Source organism: Geospiza fortis, unplaced genomic scaffold (genome assembly GCF_000277835.1).
Source record: "Geospiza fortis unplaced genomic scaffold, GeoFor_1.0 scaffold106, whole genome shotgun sequence".
NCBI lineage: Eukaryota > Metazoa > Chordata > Aves > Passeriformes > Thraupidae > Geospiza > Geospiza fortis.
Window position 1 is genome coordinate 500,610 of NW_005054377.1, and position 23,409 is coordinate 524,018.

The window sequence follows — 23,409 nt, forward strand, 5'->3', positions numbered from 1 at the left end:
ACTTCAATGCCCCTCTCTGTCTGACACATCAGTGTGATGGAATTTATTAATTTCACAATTTAGAGGCACACAGGTTCAGTTCTGCTCAGTGCAGAACGTGTTGGCCCCAGTCCAGGAGAACATTTTACTTTTCTGGTCATCTGTAAACACAGGCAGAATACTCATGTGCTTCAGTTTAAATGTGCATCTTGGTCAGGGCAGCAGTGCTCAGCACCTCTCTCCTCTCAGCCCTCTCCACTGGGCTGGGTGAGCAGTTTGCAGGCAGGTTTTGAAAATAGGAATTGACACTCTCCTCTGGGAAATTTAACTCACAAGACTAATAACCCATCTGTGGTTTATATTTCTGCATCTTGACTTGTTCAATGCATGTTTAATTTGGGAGGGTTGCTTCAAGGTTGTGGAAAGGGCTCTTTGGTGCTATAATTTCTGTTGTGGAATGCAGTCTTGTTGGAATAAGGTACATCATGTACTTTTACTGTTTTGTCAGAGAGCAGAAAGACAAACACGAGCCATGGACTCAGTCCAGTACGCAGAATTCTGTGAAAGTCGGCAATTGAGTTTTTGTAAGTATTATAATGGCTGCACTATATTAAGATGTTTGATTATTATTTCATTTAACAGAGAGCACACCAGAACCTCATGTTTTTTGAAAGCGCTTTTGTTTCATCCACAGTAATAAAACTTTAAATTCTTTGTCTGTGTAACTCCTGGGAACAGTTAATTTAGCACAGTTTCAGGCTGTCAGGCTGAGTATTTTATTTGAATATTTACCAAGCTTTCTATGTGCTCAAATACTGAGCTGATGGGGATGACTGCAAAGACAGGACTGGTGAGGAGCTAATGGATTAAAACCACACTTGCCCAAAGTCTGTCGTGCTGGTGCTAAAGTCAGCACATTAGCAAAGTTTCGTGGCTGCAGGTTTTTTGGAATGACTCTAAAATTAGAGAAGAGCAGCAAGTTTTGCTTTTATTTCCTGATCCACAGAGACACAAAGAACTTACTAAAGAGTCTTTTCTATTTTAAGCTGTAAGCTTCTGCTGTGGAATTTATTCACCATTAGCCAAGTTCATCAGTATACGCCATTCCAACACTAATAACACGATGACAGAATTAGGGCTTTACTAGCACTGAAAACCAACTTACTAGAAGTACTTGTGAGCCACAACTATAATGAGCTGTAAATTAATGGGCTTGATCATGTAGTAAAACATCATTACAGAAGTGGTTAAGTGATGACTAAGGTTTTAGGTCAAATGTCAGAGAAAAGGAGGTGAATGAGCCAGTAAAAATCATGACAAAACAGCACATGATCCTACAACACAGACTTGAACACAGTGGTGTTATTAAAGGAGACCTTATCTTATTCTTCCTTTTAAATTCAAAGAAAAAATGACTCATTGATGGCAAATAAATGACGCATTTGAGATACTGTTCTCCATCAGCAAACGTCAGCAAACATAGGAAAACATGTTTTGTAAGCATTTCTTTTTCTAATTCAATATGTTTTTTATGTTTAGTTATAATTTGGCATCACACATCTGTGAACCATTAGATAAATGATACTTCAGATTAGGGTGACTTCAGGAAATGAGAGGTTTGTGATAAAGTCATTTTTAAAACCCCAAAATTGCCATCTGGAGACAAAACAAGTAAAAATCTTAAATTTTCAAAATAAAATAGAATGTTGCTGACCAAGAGATTGTGATCTATAAAAATATCTCAGTGTTATTTTCACAGTGTTTTTAAATGACCATGTCTATACAGTTCTTTTTCACTGACATTTAATGTCATTAGAGAAAAAGAGAATTACAGTGGTTAGAAAATAGTACCAAGAGAGACATGGGCACAAATTCAATTCCACAAAATGAGCTCAATTAGACAGAACATACTGAAGGCCATGGAGAATATTTGTCCAAAGGCTTTTTTTACTTGTTTATTTCAGTAAAAATTGATTGTGTTACTACGTTTAACAAAGTGTATTGCTGTAATATAAGCCCATAAAAACCATGTCACAAGAGAATGAACCTGGAAGGGACTTCAAGAAACCTGTTCTAAAAATATATATAAATAATCACAGCTCCAGATATTTCTACACTTTTAAAGACAGGCAAAAGAAAAGGTCCCTCAAAGGATCAAGTACTATAGAATTGCAAACTTAAATTCTACGGAACATTTTGTGATCCTTTTATCACCTTCACACTTGTGTTTCTTCCTTTTTTTTGTTTGTTTGTTTGTTTGTTTGTTTTTCTTTCTTTAGTGATGCAATGTAGCCTTCCATTGACCTTTTTTCTGTTTAACACCTGACTTGTCTGTAGCTTTTTAGTCCTGATTGGAAACTCTTTTTCAAAGAGTTTTTTCCTGTTCCTTCAGATGATTTTTCCACCTTGTATTTGCTTTGTTTTGGTTGTCCTGTCTCACAAACAGCCCTTTTTAAGATCTCTGTCTCAGTAGCTCCTTTGTGTTCACAGATTTCTATTATCATCTTGTCCACCACTGACCTAAGTAAGATCACCTTCTTTTTTCCCTTCTCTTACTCTCCAAGCAAATATTAAATTTCAGTATCCCATATTTTTTGCTGCCCTTTTTCTGAATCAATCTCACCCGTCACCAGTGTGAAGTTCTTGTATGAATGTTGATTTTACATCTATCCTTATTTATGTGTATCCGAAGCGCACTTAAAAAACACTCTTGTACAAATAATTTTGGCTCACTCGTCAGCACCTCTGCCCTGTAAAGTTAACACCAGAACTTCCAAGTTCTTCTGTCCATCATTTGTCTTTGCTATTGTTAATACAATTATATCAATTTTATCTGGACTCATATTTGTGTTGATTTCTTCTAATGTGTTTTAATTCATCAAAGATGTGATGGAATAATTTTATTTATTTTACAGTAATATATTCTAAAGCAAGTTTGTCTGGTCCATGCTTCTCTGAGGTTGACCCTTCCTTGTTCTGAAATCTCCTGTGTGATCAATTATCTTGTTTTTTTCTCTTTATTCCATATGCTTATGGGTCTCCAAAATGTATGAAATAACAGTCTTTCCCCACTGGTTCTATTTTGATAATTCCTTCTTTGGCCAATCAAATCACATTCACACTAATTGCTTGAGTTTTGCAGTATTTCTGTGACCCAAAAAAATGGATTGTTTTGGTCTACCATTAACTTTTCTTTTTCCCCTTATGGTTTAACTTTTGACAGCAAAGAAAGCATCCAAGTTCCGTGACTGGCTGGACTGTAGCAGTATGGAAATAAAGCCAAATGCAGTTGCAATGGAGATTTTGGCATATTTAGCATATGAGACTGTGGCCCAGGTAAGGGACTGATGGAACTCTAGTGAAAATGAATTAATTACTCTTGGAGGTACTGCAGCCTCAGGGTCTGGGTTGTCAGCCCCTTCAGAAATACAGTCACTGCTTCAGCTCTCCAGGCTCACTGAGTTCATGGAGTCATGGGGTGGTTTGGGTTGGAAGGGACCTTAAGACTCATCCAGTTCCAGCCTCCAGCCATGGGCAGGGATACCTTCCATGAGACCAGCTCAAAAATCCAGGCTGTCTTCCAATTTGCTGTGTGACAGATGTGTGCTGTGCTGTATTCATCCATCTCCTGCACAAACAGAAATGTTTTATAATGGCTGCAGGAGAGAGGGGAGTCCAGCACGAACCTTTTTCAAGTCCAAACTGAAACCACACACTTTGCTATGTGACCTTTGGCAGTGCACTGAGGCTCATTCAATCCCATTGCACAACTGGATTAGAAAGAAGGATTTCCTGGAAAACAAAATGTTACCTTAGTGCCAAGCCGAGCCCTCTTGGGTAGATAGATTGCTCCATATATTTACAGAAGTGGAAGAGAAAGGCTCTTTAGGCTGAAATATGTGAATAATTTTATTTTCATCGGAGAAACACTGAGAATATTCTGCTTCAACCCACAACCCTCACTCTCTCATTGTTACAATGTCATTTTAGTCCCACTTCAGTAACCCCACCTGTTTTGCCCCTCCAGCTGGTGGACTTAGCCCTTTTGGTTAAACAGGACATGACTCCCAAAGCTGGTGACCCATTCAGTCATGCCATATCTGCCACCTTCATACAGTACCACAACTCTACTGAGGTAAAACTTGCTTTTTCACATATGAATGCATTTTATGTTTTGCTTGTAAACATATTTTCTTCCAGAGTTGTCAGTATTGAATGTGGTATTGATACAGACTTCTGTTATGGAGTTTATGAACTTTGGCTATGGATTTAGATAGAAAGATATTAAATTATAATTCTAAATGATAAATTCTTAGCAGCATTTTTAAAATTAAATAAAAATCCTCTTTTCTTGGGTGAAAATTTTATCTCTCTGTGTTCAAGGCTCTGTTGCAGATTTGGAGATTAAAGTTTTCAAAATTGGCAAGTGCACTAAGTACTGTGTTGCACGCATTGATATTACACAGATATTAGAGTAACTTCTAGAATGAAAAAAACAAATTCTGTACTGCATCTCATCCAACAGGGAATCTGAGAAGGAAATAGATGGGGTGGGGTTTATTTGTGATTTGATTATATTGTGGGTGTTTGACATCTTGCTTTTACAGCCACATCTCTTAGGGCAGTCTACGAGTGTGAAGACCAGTCTTGACTCCCCTGAGAACACACCACCCCCTACACCCACCCCACCAGCATCAGCAGGGCAGCAGCACCTTGGGAAAACCCCCTCAGGAGCCTTGGGGAACGGTGGAATTGGACAGGACTCCACCAAATCCAAACAAAGGAAAAGAAAAAAGGTATTTGGTGCACAATCTTGGAGGAAAAAAAAATAAAAAAGGAAAAGAACCCCAAAACATTCTCAGGAAATCATTGAAGAATCACGGAATGTTTGGGTTGGAAGGGACCTTAAAGATCATCCAGTTCCCACCCCCTACCATGGGCAGGGACACCTTCCACTATCCCAGGTTGCTCCAAGCCCCATCCAGCTTGGCCTTGATCACTTCCAGGGATGGATATCCACAGCTTCTCTGGGCAACCTGTGCCAGGGCTTCACCATCCTCACAGTACATAATGTGTCTTGTCTTAAATATTAATTTAAACCTATATCACATATTAATGGCCATTGTCATTGTAGGGCCAAATGTGTTGTTTGGTGGTTTTTTTCTATCAGAATTATGCTAAATTTTTCTAATAATGTCTGCAAACTGAATTTTATTAAGGTGATAACTGCTGCTTCTAAGATAACCTGCTCCTCTACAGGCACAGCATTTGGCACCACCCCAAATGATCAATCCCCTTCTCTGACAGGGGCAGCAAGCACAGGTTTTAATAAAATACAAGCAAAATAGGTGAAGAGGTGCTTGTCATCTTCCTGATCCCAGCAGCCTGAAGTGACTGCCACCCTTGCTTTTAACTTTGCCTGACTTGCTTCTTTTTTCTATCAGTTGTTTGCATTCAAGCTAAATATTTGTTAGCTTTGCATAAAACAGGGATGTCTCATATTCAGAGTGTGCAATATGTGTTACAGTTCTTTTCTGCTGTTGCAGAGTCTTGGTGTTCTGAGAGGGATATATGTACCTAAAACCCACAAGAGAAATCAATGTGATTAAAAAAACCGGATAGGAAAACTTGTGCTGGTCACTTGGGGCTGTTTTGAAGAAATGTGATGGCAGTGCTCATTTTGCTGAAAAGCAGTGAAATGGCTTGGGATTTTATCAAGTGCTTTATTAAAAAATACTCACTTTTCAGGGTAAAACTGGTGATTTCTACAGTGATAAGATGGAAAAAATGTGTTTTCTCCTTCTGATGTCATCAGTGCTGTGGATAGTCCTGAAGTGTTCAGCTTCCTCCTGTCCTTATTATACAGTGGTTAGAAAGATTTTAGTGAATCCTGGAAAGACTTCTGCTTTTTCCTCTTCCTTTTTTATGTTACATTTGGTTGTTTTGTTTCTGTGGCTGATATTCATTATAATTCCTAGGAACAGAAATTTAGTTGGAGGTGTAGTTTTTGATGCATTATATTTTATTGATGCCAAGATTTTATTTTAAGTTCTTAGTGTTTGACTAACTGCCTTTGAAAATAATTATATTCCAAGAAGTGCACAGTTTTAATTAAACATTCTCATGACTTGCTCAATTTGGTTAGGTATCTACTGGATATAAATGTGGCAAACAAGTTAACTTGGTGAAAAATACTATTTTTAGGCCATGAAGGCCCAGTCCAGCAGAAAATATTTGAGTTTCATATTCCCTTTAGGGATGTCAATCACCAGGAGAAAAATCTGCCATCATATAATGAATAATTCTGTGTGTACTCACAGGCTCCAGTGGACTCAGCACTCTAGAAAATAAAACGTTTTGTAAAAAACTTCCCAAGTTTGAGAGCATTAGGATATGATGTGAATGTATGAGGGGGCCATGGATGTGTGTACATTAAACTTCAGTGTATAATTAAAGTTTTTGTCATTCTCAGTACACTCACTAATACAATTTTCATTCATTTATTGCCAAGCAGTCATCATTAGATAAATCATCTGAATTCTGGAAGCAGCTGTGTCTAGGTGGAGCCTAAGTCAATATTTCAAGTTGGCTAGCAAGGAGAAAAGAATAACTTTTTCTTCTAAAATCCCAGGAAAATTGTTGTACAATCTGCCAATACCAGTGAATTCTTATTGTTACATATTCAGGGTCCATAAACAAAAAAAGTCACTTGAAATTTTAAAACTTTCCAGTTTGAGGTAATTAAAAAAATTTTGTATCCTTCTAACGCCCTTATGTCACATGTTTCAGATTCAAATTTCGAGTTGATACTCTTCAATGGTGATTTTGGTGTCAGATTGCTTTCCCCTTCAGGTGCTTGTTCAATATTTTCCCCACCCCTTGACATCATAATAAGAGCCTGAAATGTTTTAAAAATAGTTTCTGTGGTTATTGCAGTATGACTTATATGACCCTTTCATTTTAGTTTGAACATTTTCTGCTCTTTGCAATTGCAACATAGAACAGCACTAGGTGAAAGATTTAAAAGGACTAACATGGTGTTCTTTGGGTCTCTTGAGCAAAGTTCATGTAAAAGTCCTCTTTAATTTGTTAATAGCTTTTTTTCTCTGATGTAGTGTGTGGCACCAATGATGTGTATCCTCAGGAAAAAAAAAATTGGTCCATTTTATAAAGGTTTATTTTCATACTTTATGCACTGTAGGTCTGTTGTGTGTTTTTGATTTAGTAACAATTTATGTGTTTTTCTGTTGCAGAGCACTGCAGCCTGTGGGATGGAGGCTCAAAGTGATGCCATCCAGCCCAGCCACATCAGAGAGGCCATTCGACGCTACGGCCACAAGATTGGCCCCCTTTCCCCATTCACAGTACGTAATAACAGAGTTATAAAAAGTTATATTTATAATCTTAAAGAACTCTGATTTTCAAGTGGTCAAATGAAGAAGCTTTGGAATTGTTGAGAGCAATTTGTGGTGACTGTAATTTTCTTTATAAAAGTGGCATAATTCTCTTGGGAAATAAAACTTAGTAATTTCTGTCTCTTTTTGGAAAGACAAAAAAAAAAAGGTTTTTTTCCTTTCAAATATTATTTTCTTTCAATTACAAATTATGCTTTTTTGTTAGTGTTTGAATTTTCTGTTTTTCCAGAGTTTAGGTTTACAGTTTTTTAAATTATATGTATTCCAATATGGTGAAGAGCACTTTATATTCTAAAATTAGTTTGGTGTCAGATACTGCTCCTATTGGATGTTGAACTCTCAAGTGGCACATTTACGGTTGGGGAAAGAAAAGAATGGGTTTTTTTAGACAACTTTGAACCTCCACTGAAATGTAATAGAACTGATCTTGTGGTAAAACACTGATGGGTTCTGAGGTTTTGCCATCATTTTTTCTATGCAAATTGCAAGCCCATTGTTCAGAGCAGCCAAATAAATTCTTTATTCTCAGCTGATGAAAGTGCAAAAGCAGTCCATCTCCAGTGTCATAAATTGGGGTCATTTTCTTCTCATCTACTGTTCTTTTTGGCATTTATCCTGCTTACCTCAGAATATCTGCATTTAGAAAATAATAAATGTCAAAGAAATAATTATAGAAAAAAACAAACAGAATCCACCAAACAGGACCTCAGCTCCTAAAAATCAGGAAGAAATTGTCCAATTTCTGAGAGATTTTAGGAAAGGAAATTTATTCTAAATTTGGATTAATTAATTTACATAAAAGCGATGCAGAAGTATATGAAGGCCATAAGTATAAAGGAAATAGTGGGATTTCAGAAGCAAGGAACAAGAGAAGAGAAAAGTTATAATTTTATTAGTTATAATTTTCCTAGTGCCAAAACTAATCAGTGGTTTTATAGATGGCAGTGAAAGTTTGATTTATTAATGATGGTCAATACACAATTGCAATGAATTGTCTTTATGTAACCTTGCCTTTCTCTTTTGCCACACAGAAATGCTAGATTAATATCATGTAAAGTGTTGGATAGAATTTCCAGTCCAAAACAGAAAAATGTCTTTAGCAGAAGTTTGCTAAGTAGTAGTGGTAGTTAAGGATATGGCAATAGCTTCTGAAAGCAGAGAATGTATTTAACTTTATTTTTAAAAAGTACAGCACTCACATAAACAGCTGCAGAAAGGTGAATCTTCCATCTCTGACCCTCACTAAAAGTGCTTTGGTCAATTATTAACCAAAGTTCAAATTTTTTCTTCAACCACAAGGTATAATAAAATACCCTGGTTTGGGTTGGGGTTTTTTTATGTCCTCCACTCTTGTGAACTTCCCAAACAGTGCAACTGAACAATTTAATTTGTTAACATTACCTACAGTCAACGTGGTTGATGAGAGGAGCAGATCTTGTTCCCTCTGAACAAGCCAAGAATAAGAGGGAATCTTGGGTCAGCTTCTGGATGCCTACAGATGTTGTAGAGCTGTAACATGATTCTGCTTTTAATGAGAAGGCTCAGGAAAAGTATTTTGAGAGGTATTGCAGAGTCTGCATTTAGGTCCTTTCCCCTGTGAGTGCCCTCATTGGAGTTTTGGGGAGAGACCTGGCAATGACAATTGTCCATGCAGCAAACAGAAACTCTGGGTCTTAATTTGACACAAATGTGGATGGAGCACTGAGTACCCTCTGCAATCTGCATTAATGCAGATTTCCAGCGCAAATACAATTTAATGATGGCCAGATCTGGTGATGTGTGTGTAACCAAACCTGAGGAAAAGAATTAACAGAAGTGATGCAGATTTTTATGTAATCAGGCATGGCCATTTCCTCAGATCTCAGCAGCAGGACCTGTGTGACAGGGCCCATGTAGGCAGTGCAAAACCTTGGTAAAATATTAGAAGTCTGAGCTGCTCTCTGCAGTGTCTGAGGGGAAAATTGTATCAGAAGGATCTAAACCCTGCCTGAACTCTTTGAAGCAGCTAGAAGGGATATTTTTATGGATCAGTGCAATAACCAACAGACTGGCAGTTGTCAAGAGGCTGCTGCATTCAGAAAGTTCATATCTGAACCCAAACCACCAGGGGATGGGTTTTTAACAGGAAAAATGAAATTTAACAGTTGTGTTGTCCTACACAAGGATGGATGATGTGGAAAGAGAGCTGCCAATTGCTTCCCAGCAGTTCTTATGGAAAGCCACTTTTTAAAAAACACAGTTGAGGAGTGAAAAAGCTTCATGCTTTTTCAAGCTACTGAATAGCTCAGGCCCAAACATAGAATTTAGATTTAATTTCTGTAAGAAGAAAACATAGGAGAATGTTTTGTTTTTAAAAAAAGTACATGTACTTCTGTTTTCTTAAGATAATTCTTATGTATTTGTAGAGCACAAACAGTGATATTTTTTCGCATCTTTCTCTGTTTTGCTGTTTCATCATGATTGTCACTCTCTTCCATCTGATTTGGTGATAAGTGTTCCTAAGGAGTTGGTTTTGGAAGAAGAGTTAGCGATACAATTTATTCTTTAGCAACATTTGATGAATGTCGGTTTGGATGGAAACAACACTTTGAAAGTTTTATAATCATATGGTAAATGAGAACTAACATTAAACCAGTGAAAATGATCCCTTTGCATTTATTTTGACCTTAATAGTTATGTCAGAATGACTAAAATAATTAGAGCATTTAGGTTTTGTCTCCAAGTGCAAGCCACAATGGAAAGCAGCAAGTGTACTCTGGATTCTTCTGCATTGTATCATGTCTAAGGTAATTTAGACATATGTTTTATCTAAATATTTTCTATAAACAATATTGGGTGGTGGTCAGTGTTGCCTACTTTAAAGCATGGTCTAGACTTCCAAAAATCAGAGAAATACTAAGCAACAGCACCATGTAATTTTGCAAGACAGGAATGGGAAGTATTGAACTCTCCATCATATGAGATAAAGCAATTCCGTGTGCTGGACCTGTGTGTATTTCTGTGCACATTTAAGTTAAGGAAGTGCATAGTGAAATTATGTCCAGTCTTGACTGGACCTGTAGGAATAATCTTAATAGTCTTCCAAATAACAGTGTTTATTATGCCAAGGTGTTCACAAAAATATTAGGTGGATATTTCCTACCATGAACACGAGCATAATGTCTCTAGAGAAATTGTTTTAAGTTACTTGATTTGATTGTATTTCAGACAGTTGGGGTAGCAAAAAAATAATTCTTTAAAGAGTATTTATTCTGTGAACAACACACAGTGCTTACCTGGAGTCTTGATAGGGGCAGCTGTAAGTGGTGCATGAACAGCCTGTAAGCAGTGCTTGTGACCACAAGAGCAGCTGTAGCAAAGAGAGCAGCTCCAGCAAAAAGGACAGCTGAGATCCTTTACTCTGAAATGAAAAGCAAAGTGGTCAGCTACAATAGTGGAAGACCACAGGCAAAAAGAACAAGAAAATGTTTCCAAAGCAGCTTCTTTGTCTTTAGTTTATGCCAACTCTGAAATGAAGTGCTTCAGATGTTTAGTTAAGAGAAAATGAGTTCACAAATGTAAATTGTAATCCTGCACAGGCTCATGGCAGACCATGGCCATTATTCAGCAGCTTGTACATGTGTAAATGGGGTGTATTGAATTAACAGAGGTATAGCCAACAGTTCCTTGGGTATTTGTATTTTGGGGAGAATGTTCCTTCAGCCTCCCAGGCATTTCAGTATGAAAAGGCTTGCTAGTCTAAACCTTCTCTTGTTAAATATTTCAGTCTCATAAAATTGCCTATGCAGCATAAAAAAAGAGTATTTACAAACCTATATTTATAATATTGCTTGTGACATTCCCTGCATGAAGAGCATGTAATAGCACAGAATGTGATTTGGCAGAGACTTGAATTATTTGGGCCTTACAGAGCCCTGCCCATACTCTTAGGGGTTCTTAAATAATAAATGCAAGTATCCCATGTGGACTTCAGTAGGGTACATGTACATGGTAATCATAGTTTCACAATCAAATTATACATTTAGTCAAGGTCTTTTACTTCTGATGTTTTTAAAGTGCTTTTTATTGATCCTGATTGAGCACAGCTTTTATGTAAATGCTTAAATCAATTTCTGTAGTGAAAAACATTGAGGTTCATCACGGATCTTTAATAATTCCAATATAATATAATAAAGATGGTTTTGACTGGGTTAATTTCCCCTAAAAACTAAATATGTGGAATAGCAGCAGGTGACCTGGCAAAGTTGAGCTTATGAGAGACTAAACCAGCAGATTCAGGGAGTAGAAAGAAGAGAGGGAAGCTTTTAAAATACAAGGGATAGTGTGGCAATATGATATTTGTCTAAGAGGACATTTTGGAAAGCAAGTATGGTTTAGGTGCTTTAAAAGGTGCTTCAAGAAAAATTCAGCTTCACATTCACCGAGTCACAGAATGGGTCAGTTGGAAGGGACCACTGGAGGTCTTCTGGTCCAAGCTCCCTGCTCAAGCAGGGTCCCCCAGAGCCCAGGGCACAGGCTCATGTCCATGAGGCTTCTGAGTATCTCCAGAGAAGGAGGCTCCACAACCTGGAATTGTCACCCAGAGGATTTGGTCTGCAACTTAGTCCTCTTAACTGAAAGAAATTTCTTTTTGCATGTTTCAGATCAAAGTAGTAGTGAGAAGAAGTTCTGGAATATAATCTTCAATAATTGCTTCAATAGACACAATGTGCATACCGTACAGCTGAATTTTTCTAAAGCACTTGAATGATAAAAAGTTTTGAATGCTGTTTCCAAAAGAAATTAGTTACATGGAAACCAAATAAAATATCTCTGATACTTAGGGTCCTGTAAAATATAGACTGCCCATATTGATATTCTGAATCAATTGATACTGATTTTGAAGAAGTCAGGATTTCATTCTTAATCACTTCTCAAAAATGAAATGTATGTATTTATGTCAAAAGGTATTTGAAAACTTTCCCTTCTGTTACACATTCATTTTCTGATATAGAAAGAGTCACATTGACATTTTCCTGCTTTCTTCTCATTTTGAAAGCAAAAAAAAGAGGCATTTTATTTCATTAAACAGTTACATATTTATGATGTCCTTGTCTATACTTCAAGCTGTTGTCTGCAGTTATTTGTAATTCTACAGTGTCAACACTTTGTGTTTGAAAAAGATGAGTTATTAGTCTATAAAACCAGTAGGAAGTCAAATCTCAGTTTGGAAATCTTGTTCCCTTCTCTACCAACCCCCATCCCAAGGTTCCTCCTTTCAGATTTATGAAAGAAAACATTTCTTTCTGTAAAAGGTTTTTGTATGCCAGCATCTGGAAGTGTTTATTTCAGTGGCGTGTAATCTATCTGTGGATTTAGTTAGCACCAGACCCCCTTTTGTGTACTCCTGACTTAAAATTTTTATAAATGATCTTGTTGAATTTGTGCCAGTGTGCACATGGTTTGGCTGATTGCTGCATATATCCTTTACCTGCCAGTCACCTTTGATTTATATTCCTTCCCTTCTGCTTTTGCCTCCAAAAATGGTGCCACTGAACTGTCCTCTAAATCATCTTATTGGATAAATTGCTCCAAGATGAGATGGCACAGTTTTGGCTGACTCCTCAACAGAAGGCATTCCTATAATCCGTGCTTGCCTGCTCTCTGTAGGGCCATTCAAGAAAGAGAAGGAACAGGGAAATGAGGCTCCCTCTTTGATTCCAGCACTATTTCTTCCAGTGCTGTTCAGAAATATAAAATGGGACATTTGATTTATATGGCTCTTAATACCATCTGAAGACCCATAAACTGATGGAGAATCTTGCACATGTCCTCTCCTGAACTAAACTTCATTAGATAAATTTAACCCTGATAATATGTTTAATAGGGTTTTATCCCAGAAAGATTAAACTGTTAAAGAATAGCATATTCAAGAATATATTAAAGCATTTCATTTGGAATAGATTATATAATATATATGACAGTTCTTTCCATTATAAAAATCCCTGTTGGTTTCCTTAAGCTAAACAGCTAATACTCCTTCAGAATAACAACAGTTCTGTAAGCTTCACTTAATGACATTACTAATTTGGAGAGTTTTATGAAGTTTCTTGGAGAAAAGCAGGTGGCTTGGCAATAATTTAAAAGGTTCCCAATTTGTGGTAGCAGTTTCAGGGGGTTTCATGTTTCTAAAGAGGGAGACCAAGCTGCATAATGCTTAAAAGTGTCTGACACAATGATGTATCGTTTTAGAGTAAGTTTCCAGAAGTTCATTGGTCATTAAATGTGCTGCTTGACTTTATATTGCAGTTTCCCAGCTGTCCCTACTGGGGGTAGTCTTAACGCTCCAACAGAATTTATTAATGAGGACACAAGCTCACAGGACTGATGAAGCAGTAAGTTGCCCAGATGATTTTATTGAACAGGAACATAGATTTTTAGATAAGACAAAAATGTCATTGAAGTAGATTTGAAAAGAACTGACTCCCTTTCTGTGGAGCACTAGGAAAGTATTTACAAACGGTCTGGATAGTATTTGATATCCTGTGGGGATATTTAAAATTCTTGGATAGCACATACATCAGTGTCCTACTACACAACACAGTGCATGAATTGTTGCAAGCAGCACGTGAGGCTTTCAGGCAGCATAGATGTGGTTCTGTTGAGGCAGGAGACACTGGCATGGAGTGACTCTGCTAATGCAGTTTGTACACCCACATGGAGGGTTGTGCTCCATTGTGTCACTGCCTGTTCAAACCTGCTGTGCTGGAAGTGCTGAACAAAACCTGTCTTGCTCAACAGAGGAGCTCGCACTGCAAAATTTTATCATTTTTTCATGTCTAATGCTTAAAAAAATCTGATTTGTCAAACAAATTTGCTAGCTCTGTTAGTGAGAAGATAAATGAACTATAAGGTTTGCAATCACCTGAATCTGTCATATAAACCAAAGCAACTCCTAGTCTCATAAACCCTTTTTTTTTCTAACTGTATGGCCAGATTCAAATACATACTAGCATTTCAAGCAAAGTTGTACTGATGTAAAATAATCTGAGGGTTAGAATATGTTACTTTCCAAAAGTGTATGTTCTTATGTGCCTCCTGAGAGGCTTAAAAAACCTTAGTATGGATGAGAATCTGACTTCTCGTACTCTGCTCAAGGCAATCTAACGTGTAATACATAAATATGAATTTCAAGGGTAAGGTGAGAACTATAATTCTAGAGCAGAGACTGTGACAAAAAGGTAACTTAATTTAGTGCTCCAAGATATTTCACAAAAATAAATATGTCCTTCTTCCAGAATTTGCATTAATTTTTGTAAAGACAGTGGCATTGTATCCATGCAGCAGGTATATTCTGGTGCAAAAGTTACTAAATAGAAACTTGGTTGTTGAAGAATCCTAAGAACAAAATGGAAGAATCTTAAAAGGGAAGTGTATTGTTTTATTTGTCTTTGCACAGAATTACAGTTTAGCTCCCTGCAGGATTCATGCTTTTATGATTTTGTTAGATAATAGACAATATCATGTACTTATATGATTATATAATGCAAGATCAGTTGCAGTTGTATCTTATACCATTCTTTCAGATTTCCCTCAAACATGAGCATTCATTCACATTTTTCTCCTTGAAAGATTTGAAAGTGCTTTATGAGCTGGAGCTGCTCGTAGCTGTCAGTTCACTCTCAGTGCTGCTCTGAGCCAGCTCAGACTGAGATGCAGCAGCTGTGATTCAGCAGCAGGGCTGCCCAGCTCTGTAGCACAGGATGTGAGCTGTCTGGTTGTAACATTATGAGAACTTTAGGAGCATGTAATAAGGCTGTTTGACTTGGAGTTAACCTACAGTTGGAAAAAAATTGCATGAAACATAATTTCTTGTGATCAGGATCTTCATTTTAGGTGCTGCTCTACAACTGATAATTGACAGATGTGTCCTGTTGTATTGAGCTTGGATAGAAGGACAGGCTGGATGGGGCTTGGAGCAAACTGGTCTGGTGGCTGGTCATCCTGCCTGTGGAGATGGAACCAGATGGTCTCAAAGGTCCCTTCTAACCCAAACCATTCTGGGATTCTGAGATTCCATGATAGAGCTCTTACCTGTGGACATCTCTGGCATCCCTGACTTGTCACTTTGCAAATAAAGAATGTAGAACCTCTAGAATAGCAGAGTAAATCTGGAAAGGGGTAGATAATAATATGGGAGCACCAAAATCAAGTGAAGATATTTTTTATAACTCTTATCATCTGTTATTTTCCATTTTAGTTGCCTACTCTTGTTCCTTAAGTCCTACAATAGTACTCAAACTCAATTACTTGTTCAGCTTGGCACAAGAAAAGACAAAAGATTCCTGAATAAAAGCTGGGGTTTTGTGCTTCGTTTCACTCCATTTATCATGTCCCACTCAGTGAGGTGTCACTTCTCATTTAAATCTTTGATACCACTAGCAACAAAAGAAGTTACTGAATGTGCAGCAGTACAAATGATATTTGGTTGCCTCTCATTTTTGTCCCTGTCCTCTGCATGCCCTGGGGCAAAGGTGCTCATTCTCCCCTCATCCTTCTGATACATCTCCAGGCATCTGAAGGCAACACTGATTTGATTGCTAGAAAATCTCTTTAACACTAAAGTTTTACTTTTCTCCAAACCAGACCCATTTCAGGGAGTCTGGCTGCACACTTGGTACTGCTTGGAAATATTTCTCTAGGAAAATCAAGTGAAAACACCAGGCTTGAGGCAACCAAACACATTTTATTAATTTTATTTTGGGCTTTTTGTGTTCCTTCCCTGAGGTTTTGTATTTTTCCAGCTTTCTGACTTTAGCTTCAAGGTTGTGTAAACCTCAATTCAGCAAAGCAGTCATCTGCTTAATTTTCAAACTATACCTACAGTCTGACAAAAACATGGGCTAAATTGAGGCTTCTGGTATTATTAGTAAAGTAAGTTTTGATTCATGTATTATTTCAGTTTTGGTTTGTTGTTGGGTTTTTTTTTTGTTTGTTTGTTTGTGGTTTTTTGTTTTTTGGTTTTTTTTTTTTTTTATTTATTGCACATAAGAGAAAAGGAGATACTTGAAGGATATTAAATGGGATGAAATTAAGATCAGATTCTTTTTCTCACCTTGTAGTATTTGCTCACTGGAAAGTTCTGGAAGATACTTAAAGACTTTAAACTTAAATAAGATACAGCACTTGTCACTATTTTGGAGTTAGCAGAGCTAAGGAAAAAAATCACAAAATGAAGGAAAATTCTAGAAAGGGATATCAGACTTCAGAAAATGAAAACAGTTAAACAAGTACCATTCATTTTTTTTAGTGCTGTGTGCTGCTGTACTTATATTTGTGACTGTGGTTTCCAGTTTAGGATTAAGCTTCAACCAAGGCTTTCTGGTACATCTCTTATATCTGCTGTTCTACAGTGACAAAATTGCACAATCAAGATGGTTTTCTTGCTTTTAAGCCAAACCTCTTCCTCTCAGTTATATCCCCCTGTACAATTCAGTTCCCTTCACAGCAATTAAACTCTTTAGCTGCTTATTGGTAGAAGTTACACCCTTTCCTCCATGACAGTCTCTGGAGAGGGGATATGAGAAGGGATTTTGCCTTGATAAGACACTTTTCTGTCTCTGGGGGTATTTGTGATACTTAATGTGCACATGGACAAAAATATAAGATATTGGGCTTTCATAAAGACCCTGAGCTTTTCTGCAAAGCCCTGAGAACATGTATGAAATAAGTGGTTTCCTTCAGGCCTCAATTGTGGAATGACCATGGAATCTGGAGTGTACCTGAGTGATTAAAACACATCCACTTCTGTTTTACTAATTTGGAATGAATTCCACAGCCAGGAGCTGTCTAAGAATTACATGCCTCTAATTTCACATAATTTAAATTCCAATAATGCTAGGAGAAAAAATGAGTAACAGTAAGAAATAATAAGGGAAAAAACCCAATAAAAATAAGAAGAAAAATCACATAATAAATATTTGCATAGGGTCCTAACACTGGTTGATGGGGAAAAGGTTGGGGAGGAATTGCACTAATGCAATATTCCAGGCTGTGTACTGGCACAGGTCAGTCTTAAAATGTGTTGATGTGCTGACAGGATTGTCATTTTTGATGGCAAAGAATTGGGACAACAGGAAAAAAATAAGACTCTCCAGAGATCCACATGTGTTAGTTTTACTGCAGAAGGTGCTAAAACTGCTGGAAGCAAGCAGTCTCCATGCAGAATTATTGCAATGCAAACGGCCTGGAAGTGAGAAACAGTAATTTCATGAGGTAATTTTGTCAGTGGTGAAGGGTTTGGGGTTTGGGTATTTTTTTTTCCTTGCAAGAAGGACAGGTTATTAATATTTACCATCAAGAAAACTCTAGTTCTAATTGGTGTTTAGATATGATGCTTAAATTACCCTCAGAAGATATAGTGGAGGTTTGGGGTGTGGATTAAGTGCTTCTGAGAAAAAGCATTCAGCTGTTTCTGCATCTGTTAACAAGAAACTTAAAACAATCTCACCATTGTGCATGGAGGTTTTTTCCTAAAAAAAGGAGCAGATGGTACAGAAGGAAGGTATATGCTTCTGCCACGTTAGGAAACTTGGGATTTTATATCCCATGGGGTAGATAAGGCTCATCTTTGTCCATAATTTATTACAGTCATATTTAGACTATAAAAATAGTTAACTAGGTACAAAAGAGAGAAATTAAATAGCTCAACAAATAGATAAAAAGCTACTAATTATGGCTCTTTAGAATATGTTGAAAGCCTTTCATGTGATCAAGCAAGACTAATTTTGAGACAATTTTATAGTCAGTTCTAAATCATCAGAAGTAATGAGACATTTTGAATGCTAAAGCTGAAATACAAAAAAAAAATACTGCGTTTTATTGTAGTTTTTTAAAGATGCATGATACTATTTCTTTAAAATGGGATTTTATTTTTTTTGGAGTCTCAACTTCCATAACAGAAGTAACTGTCATTTATCTTTAAAAAGGGGGGAAGACAATCTCATTAGTAATGCTTTTCAGTGTAAGAACATGAGGCAAGATCCAGGATTCCTCTGTATTTCTGTATTATTCATCTTACATGAATGCAGAACAGAAGTTAATGATGGCTCAATAGTTTTTGCAATATAGAGACATGACAAATTATAAGATTTGATAAGATAAACAGAAGAGTGAAAGGAGATAGTGTTGTTCAGCTGGGGAGGAAGTGGTCCCAGTATATAAATTATCCAGTCAGTAAGAGATTTTTTCCTGTTCAAGTCACAGCACAGAAGAGATTTAAGAATGAAGTGACGGTGGGTGATGAGGTTCATCTGCTGTTTGATTTTTTCCTACCAAAAAGATGCTGCAGGAGATGTGGTGGCGTGAATGTTTGGTATGTGCACAGCAAAGAGTGGCAAGTGAGGTGATCCAGGTTGGAATGTGACATTTGATGGGAGATGTGCTGCTGCACAGGAGGAGGATGTGTCACGAGGGGAAATGGAAAGCAGCTTGTGATGCATGTGGCTGAGAGGAAAATCAAAGTGATGGGTGGGAGAAATGAGCCTGGCATGATTCTTATGACTTGGTACAAAGAAGAAAATGTTGGTTTTTGAAGCTAGATTCCTCAGTGTTTCTGTGACTTCTGCAGATTGGAATCTGGATGGAGGGTAAGGAGGGCTGTTACATGCCACTAGGATTGTTATCAGGAAAGAAAAATACAAAATGCAGCTGCAGTCCTGGAGTGAACAGAGTATCCAATCTCAGAGATAAAACCCATGTTACACACCTTGATGATGGTGGGGTATGTGGGGTTATTGATGGACAGAAATGGAGGATTTGGACTAGGTGGGAGATGAGGAATTCCAGTTTATCCACATTCAGCCTGAGCTGGCAGCTTGACATGAGAGCTCTCAGAGGGACATAAAAATCTACCTAGTCCTGAGTTATTTGGCCTGGAACATTTATCGGTTGTACTTTCGGGTAAGGAACACCTACAGCCATGTCTGCAAGCAAAGGTTACAATGCAGAGTATTATTTGCTTCCCCTAATTTATTACATACTTCCCAATTCATCAAAGAACAATTTCCTTTTAGGTTGATGAAGCAAACCCTTATATTTCTTATTTTTTCATGGAAAGAATTCATTCCCAGCTTAATAAAGTTTATTTTCAAGAAATTATGGGTTAAAAATTTCTACTAATGTCTTTTTCCAAAAAAAAGTAGTATTTTATGTTAAAGTGATGTGGCACCATTCAGCTGCCTGAAGTCAGCAGCAACTGTTTGGCTTTGGTACTTACTGACATAAATCCCAAGAAAAGCCCTAGATACTGGGAAGTTCTGCCTGTCACCATTTTAACTGAGGCTGCCTTTGTAACACCAATGTAAAGGCAATGAAGGGGCACCTTACCCCTCTCTATAAAATTCACTGAAAGGAGTTTGTGGCCAGGTGGAGGTCGGGCTCTTCTCTCAGGTAACAAGTGACAGGACAAAAGGAAATGGCCTCGAAGTACCCCAGGGGAAGTTGAGGTTGAATATTGGCAAAATTCTTTTCCTGAAGGGGTGGTCAGGGAGCTGCCCAGGGCAGTGGTGGAATCACCATCCCTGGAAGTGTTGAATAAATGTGTGGATGTGGCACCTGGGGACATGGTTCAGTGGTGAGTGCTGGGTTAATGGTTGGATGTGATGATCTCAGAGGTCTTTTCCAGCCTAAACAATTCCAAGATTCTATGAATGAGTCTTTGCTGGTTGCTCTGAGAAATCCCCTATGCTGCTGCATTTTATGATATAGGCAGAGTGGCTGGAGCTCTGCTTTCATAGTGAGTGTTGCAGGTTTGGAAAATTTACATTGCAAACTCTTCAACTTTCCATTTCTCCAAAAATAGTTTACTCAGAGTCTAGTTTCCTTGTCAAATATTTTTGGAGTGAAGTTAATTGAGGATTGTAAAATAATGAAGAGGACAAGGTAGTGACAAAGAGTTACTGAGTTACCATTTGATAAATGAAGTGTAAGCAAGTTCTTTTCGTTCCAGAGGAGCCAGATGTTAAGTATTTCATCTGCAAATTAAGCAAATGGGCAACGTTTACAGTCCCTGGGGCTGGTATCTTGCAAAGTAGGGATTTTAAAAGAGTGTCCTGGAGTCTTGAGGAGTCACTTGAGTGCAGTGGGGCCAATCCAGTGCTGTAGCTGAAGGGGCTGAGGCAGTCCTCAGGCAGTCCTTGGGTGGGCAGGAAGGGAAATAGGAAATATAAGAGTTTTCTGCTGTGCTGGGGCAAGCACAGCTAAAATGTGTGCTTGTGTTTTAGTGAGAACCTCAACAATTGGGTAAAATACTAGAAAATGCCAACACGGAGACAGGAGTGCATCAAACTGGAGAGTGTGTTGTGTAACCAGTCATTAAGGACCCATAAAAAGGAAAAATGTAATGTCTTAGGGTTTTTCAGTCCTTCCATGCAAACCTATGGGGATATTCAGGGTGGGATTCCCCTGGATAGATAGAAATATTTGTATTTGAGCACAATGACAAACACCTGTGAACCCAACTAGACAGGTTGCCCAGAAAAGCTGTGGCTGCCCATCCCTGGAATTGTTCAAGGCCAGCTTGGACAGGGCTTGGAGCAAATTGGGATAACAGAAGTTGTCCCTGCCAGCGGCAGAGGTTGGAATTAGATGGTTTTTAAGGTCCCTTCCAATGCAAACCACTCCATGATTCTCTGATTTCCTTTATAGTCAATTGAGAGGAACAAGCAGTTCTGGGCTGTAATTTATCTCTTCCTAAGGTAGCTGTTTAAAAGGGGTCAAATGGACCATGCTGTGGAAATGCCTTTTTCTCTACCTTGACAGGATGATGTGTGTGAGGAGTCCTTCTAGTGCAGCTTGACATTTAAGCAAGACAAATTCAAACTAGAAATAAGGCATATATATTTTTAACAACATAACTAAGTGCTGAAATAACTTAGCCAATGATTGTGACAGATTATCCATGACTGGAAAATTTAAAATCAAGAGGAGATGTTTCTGTAAAAGCCATGCTTAAGTTCAACCACAGCTATTGGTTCTGGAGAGTCAATTCAAGAAAATTGTGTGGGCTGTGTTATGAGCACAGTGAGGTTAGATGGTCCTTTCCATCCCTAAGAGCTATGAATCATCCTTTGCTGGTGCTTTGGTAAACTGTAAATGTGAAAATCCACTTTGAATGAAGGTCAGTAGCTTATTTGGTTTGAATTCCTGATGTTCGCATTAATAGTTTCAAAGGAAATAAGTCGAAATTTGCCTTCCTAAATATAGCAATTTCACTTCAGAGTTACAATTTTCAATATCTTTTCATTAGTTTTGTCTTACACAACATTGACCTTTTTTTCTAAAAGGAAAAGTAAACATCCCAACAATGTAACATAAGCTTTTAGAAAGTAGATATTGATTTTGTAATTTTTGACATTTGTTTTTAGAAGTAAAGTTTTGGTAATTAATTATTAAAACAGGTAGATTAGAAAGAAAAAATCAAAATTGCTTTTAAAAGCCAATGGAATTGCCCTTTTTTAGAACCCTCCAAAAATTTGGGTCATTATTTCTGTATGTGGCATCTCTATACATTCTTATAAATATTCATATTACTCCTATATTATGAATAAAATGGGCTAAATACACCACCTTAATTAGAGTAGTAGAAATAACAAGTTATTTCCATTCTTTGAATGTCTTTGGCAAATTTCCATTTTGTCAACATAATTAAGATATATTAATATTAATCTGGTAAGTACTGTAACTTTACATAGTGGAAAAATAAAATAAAATGGACCATGAGAACATTTTTCAATATCAGCTTCAATTTTAATACTTTATATTCTTGTGAAATGTTATAAAAATGTGTTATTAGTTTATTACCCCATTAGGAAAACAATGCAGCAACAGATGCTTGTTACCCTGATTTTCTCAGTCTGTTTATGGGGATGTTTTATCAAAATGGGTCTTTTAAAAGTTATAAAGATGTAATACTCTCCTAAATTAGGTCATAAATGCCTAATGTGGAAAACTAATACATTTTATTATTTTTCAAGTATAGGTTTATGTATATTAAAATATGCAGCTGTTAGGAAGTCTGGAGTGTGCATAACAGAAACATATTGCATTACAAGATGTTAGTGTCTCTCTGAGTATGTACATTCTTTATGCACATGCCCACATGAGTTTTTGGCACATGGAAGAGACTACATGAACATTTTGGCTCAGTATTACTTTCTAATATACATTATTATTTTATGAATACATGTAAATGCTAAATAAACTGAGCATGTACATTCATTTTTACTGTGATAAAAAATCCAAATCCTGACAGCAGCCACATACACAAATTGAGGAACTGTATCTAAAGCTCAGGTATGAACAGCATTCAGTTGCAACATCAGCAATTGTATGCTGTGTTTCTGCACAAATTGCAGGAATTTCTGTACAAGGAGCAGTGTCAAGACAATGTCTTTGTTAAACCTCATTTTGTCTTCATGCTAATCATGCTGGAATGGATTCGTGGTAGCAGAGGAGGAGGAGGAGAAATTCAAGCACTTGGTTTTTGAAGGTAGCATAGTGATCATGGCTGCTTTAGGAAATCACAGAATCTCAGAATGGTTCAGGTTAGAGGAAGCACAGTGGATCATTACTCCCACCTCTTGACTACCTCTCTGGGTAGTCAAGCAGAACTACCCAGAGCACATGGCACACAGGGCACAGGATTGTCTCCAGACAGTTCTGCAATATCCCCAGTGAGGGAGACTGCACCCCCTTCCTGGACAATCTGTTCAGTGCTCGGTCACTGTACAGGAAAGAAGTTCTGCCTCCTGTCCAGGTGGAACTTGCTGGGATCAGTCCCTGCCCGTTCTTCTGGTGCCATTGCTGGGCCCTGGAGCAGAGCCTGGGCCCTGCTCTGACCCTCCCTGCACACAGGGACACCCAGGGATGAGGGCCCCTCTCAGCTGTGTCTCCTCTCCAGGCTGAACAGCCCCAGCTCCCTCAGCCTTCCATGGCCAGGGAGATGCTCCAGTCCCTCCATCATCTTTGCAGCCTC

At 37.7% G+C, this 23,409-nt stretch overlaps 1 protein-coding gene across 3 annotated transcripts in view; it reads left to right on the forward strand.

The window, feature by feature from the left end:
- SUPT3H (SPT3 homolog, SAGA and STAGA complex component) overlaps nucleotides 1–23,409 on the forward strand; it is a 254,162-nt gene that overhangs the window by 198,718 nt on the left and 32,035 nt on the right. For all 3 annotated transcript variants that reach the window (XM_031060241.1, XM_005424937.2, XM_031060242.1), the window contains 5 exons: nucleotides 488–563; nucleotides 3,203–3,315; nucleotides 4,007–4,114; nucleotides 4,587–4,775; nucleotides 7,233–7,343. In XM_031060241.1, the coding sequence (XP_030916101.1) occupies nucleotides 488–563; nucleotides 3,203–3,315; nucleotides 4,007–4,114; nucleotides 4,587–4,775; nucleotides 7,233–7,343 (597 nt within the window). The remainder of the gene's footprint in view (nucleotides 1–487; nucleotides 564–3,202; nucleotides 3,316–4,006; nucleotides 4,115–4,586; nucleotides 4,776–7,232; nucleotides 7,344–23,409) is intronic.